General features: G+C 36.2%; 1 protein-coding gene across 1 annotated transcript in view; it reads left to right on the top strand.

The window, feature by feature from the left end:
* INTS7 (integrator complex subunit 7) overlaps positions 1-2,064 on the top strand; it is a 68,182-nt gene that overhangs the window by 11,003 nt on the left and 55,115 nt on the right. Inside the window, exon 2 of the mRNA XM_012638327.1 lies at positions 87-224. Within this exon, the coding sequence (XP_012493781.1) occupies positions 87-224 (138 nt within the window). The remainder of the gene's footprint in view (positions 1-86; positions 225-2,064) is intronic.

Consider the following 2,064-nt stretch of genomic DNA (forward strand, 5'->3'; position numbering starts at 1 on the left):
GGTAATCTAGCCTTGCCTTGCCCCTTCCTTTCCTGACCTTGAGTTTAATGTATTTCCATCCTTCCTGGGTTTCTCTGCTTCTGTAGGATGTTGGGAAGTCTGGCATCCATAATTCCTGAGAGGAAGAATGCTCACCACAGTATTCGTCAGAGTTTGGACTCACATGATAATGTAGAAGTCGAAGCTGCTGTTTTTGCTGCTGCAAACTTCTCTGCACAGTCAAAGTAAGCATGGACCTTTTAGTAATTTGGCTTCCCAAGAAAAGTTTTTGAAGGAATAACTGATCAATGCATTAATATATAAACACTAAGGGATACAGGAAAATGCAAATGGCCAGGTGTATTTTCCAGGAAGGTTTACATCATATTGGGGAAACAAGACTTAAATACATAAAATAGAAAATTTAAGTACAAATGTTGGCATTACTTATAAATGAAATGAGTTTCCGGAAAGACAGGGTCAGCATAGATTAAAGTAGCTGGGGAAGGTTTCATTGGGTAACAGAAGCTTTGTCCACGGAGGAGCCTCTCCCAAACATACGTTTGTAATGCGGGCAGTCCCCGGGTTACGGATGGACAGTCTGCCTTATAGTGTTTTGTACTTACAAACGGGCTACCAAGGCTCCCCATAAGGATTATTTATGATTAAATAATAATTCAGGAACTAGTTTCTTCCACACACATAGACAAACCTGCATGGCATAGGTGGTTTGCTGATGCAGCATCTTGACCTGAGTGGCTAGTGTCATTGTCAGACGGTCATGCAGTCGCTCATGCATAGACAGCATCACTTTCGTCTTCACTTTTTTTATTCTATCGGGTGAGTCTGTGTTTACCCTTACGACCATGCCTTCAAAGTGAAAATCCACTACAAGTCCAGGTGAGCCTGCAGCGAAGAGAAAGGTGATTACAGCAGAAACAAAAGTAGAAATAATTAAGGGTTCGGAGAAAGGCCAGTTGCCACCACTCATTGGGAAACATTAGGCTTCAGTGGCTTGACCAATTATAAAGGATGAAGTAAGAGTAATGGAACATGTGACAAGCAGTGCTCCAACGAAAGCATCAATTATTAGTAAGTATAATAGATTAATTATTGAAATGGAAAGGTTATTGATTTGGTTAGAATATCAAAGTAAACATAACATTCCTATTAGCCTAGTGTTGATACATTAGGTAAGTGTTAACCTTTAGTATTCTTTTTTGAAATTCCTCCTATTTCCTATTTAACCTTTTTGTATGAGTTTGTTTTTATGTTTGTTTGAATTAAAAGAAAGACCATAATAGTTTCTGTAACTTATTACAGTACAGGGGTATTATTATTATTGTTACAATGTTACATTGTATTATTACCACATATGAGCCATTACAATGTGGTTGTTGTTATTGTTGCTGTATATGCACTGTTCATTAGAGATCTGAGTTACATACAAAGCTGACCTAAAGATGTTCTCAGGCACATTCGCTTCATAACCAGGAACTGCCTGTACTAAATTGTTACTTTCTTATTACCTTCTAATGGTAAGCTTTTTTACATTAGAGCTATGCACCATTTGGCAAAGACAGTAACTTGAATTAAAACCACTTTTAACTTATTCAGATGTTATGTCCTACACTATTATCTTACAGAATGGTCTTTTTGTTGTTGTTATTAAATGTTGACCATGGTATTATTACTGTTTGACTTGCTTGTTTGTCCTCTTTAAAATATATAATATTGCCTTGACTAACTGACAAGAAAAGTAGCATTGCCTTCAAAGGGCATTTTGGTAATATGTAGGAAAAGCCTTAAACGTGTGTATCCCTTTGACCCAGGAAATCCACTTCTAAGAACTTATTCTCAGGAATCAGCAATGTGTACTCATACTTATTTGCAAGGATGCTAGTCGTAGTGTTAATTGTAACAGCAAAAGAAATTAGAAGAAACCTGAATTCCAGCCATTGGGCTTAAGATAAATTATGATCATATAATGAACTACTATAAATTCTTTAAACAAATATATTTTAGAAACATATTTGGAAGAAGGTTACATAATAGCTTATATGATATTATGGGTTTGAAAAAAAC

Source organism: Propithecus coquereli, unplaced genomic scaffold, assembly GCF_000956105.1.
Source record: "Propithecus coquereli isolate 6110/MARCELLA unplaced genomic scaffold, Pcoq_1.0 Scaffold129, whole genome shotgun sequence".
Taxonomy (NCBI): Eukaryota; Metazoa; Chordata; class Mammalia; order Primates; family Indriidae; genus Propithecus; species Propithecus coquereli.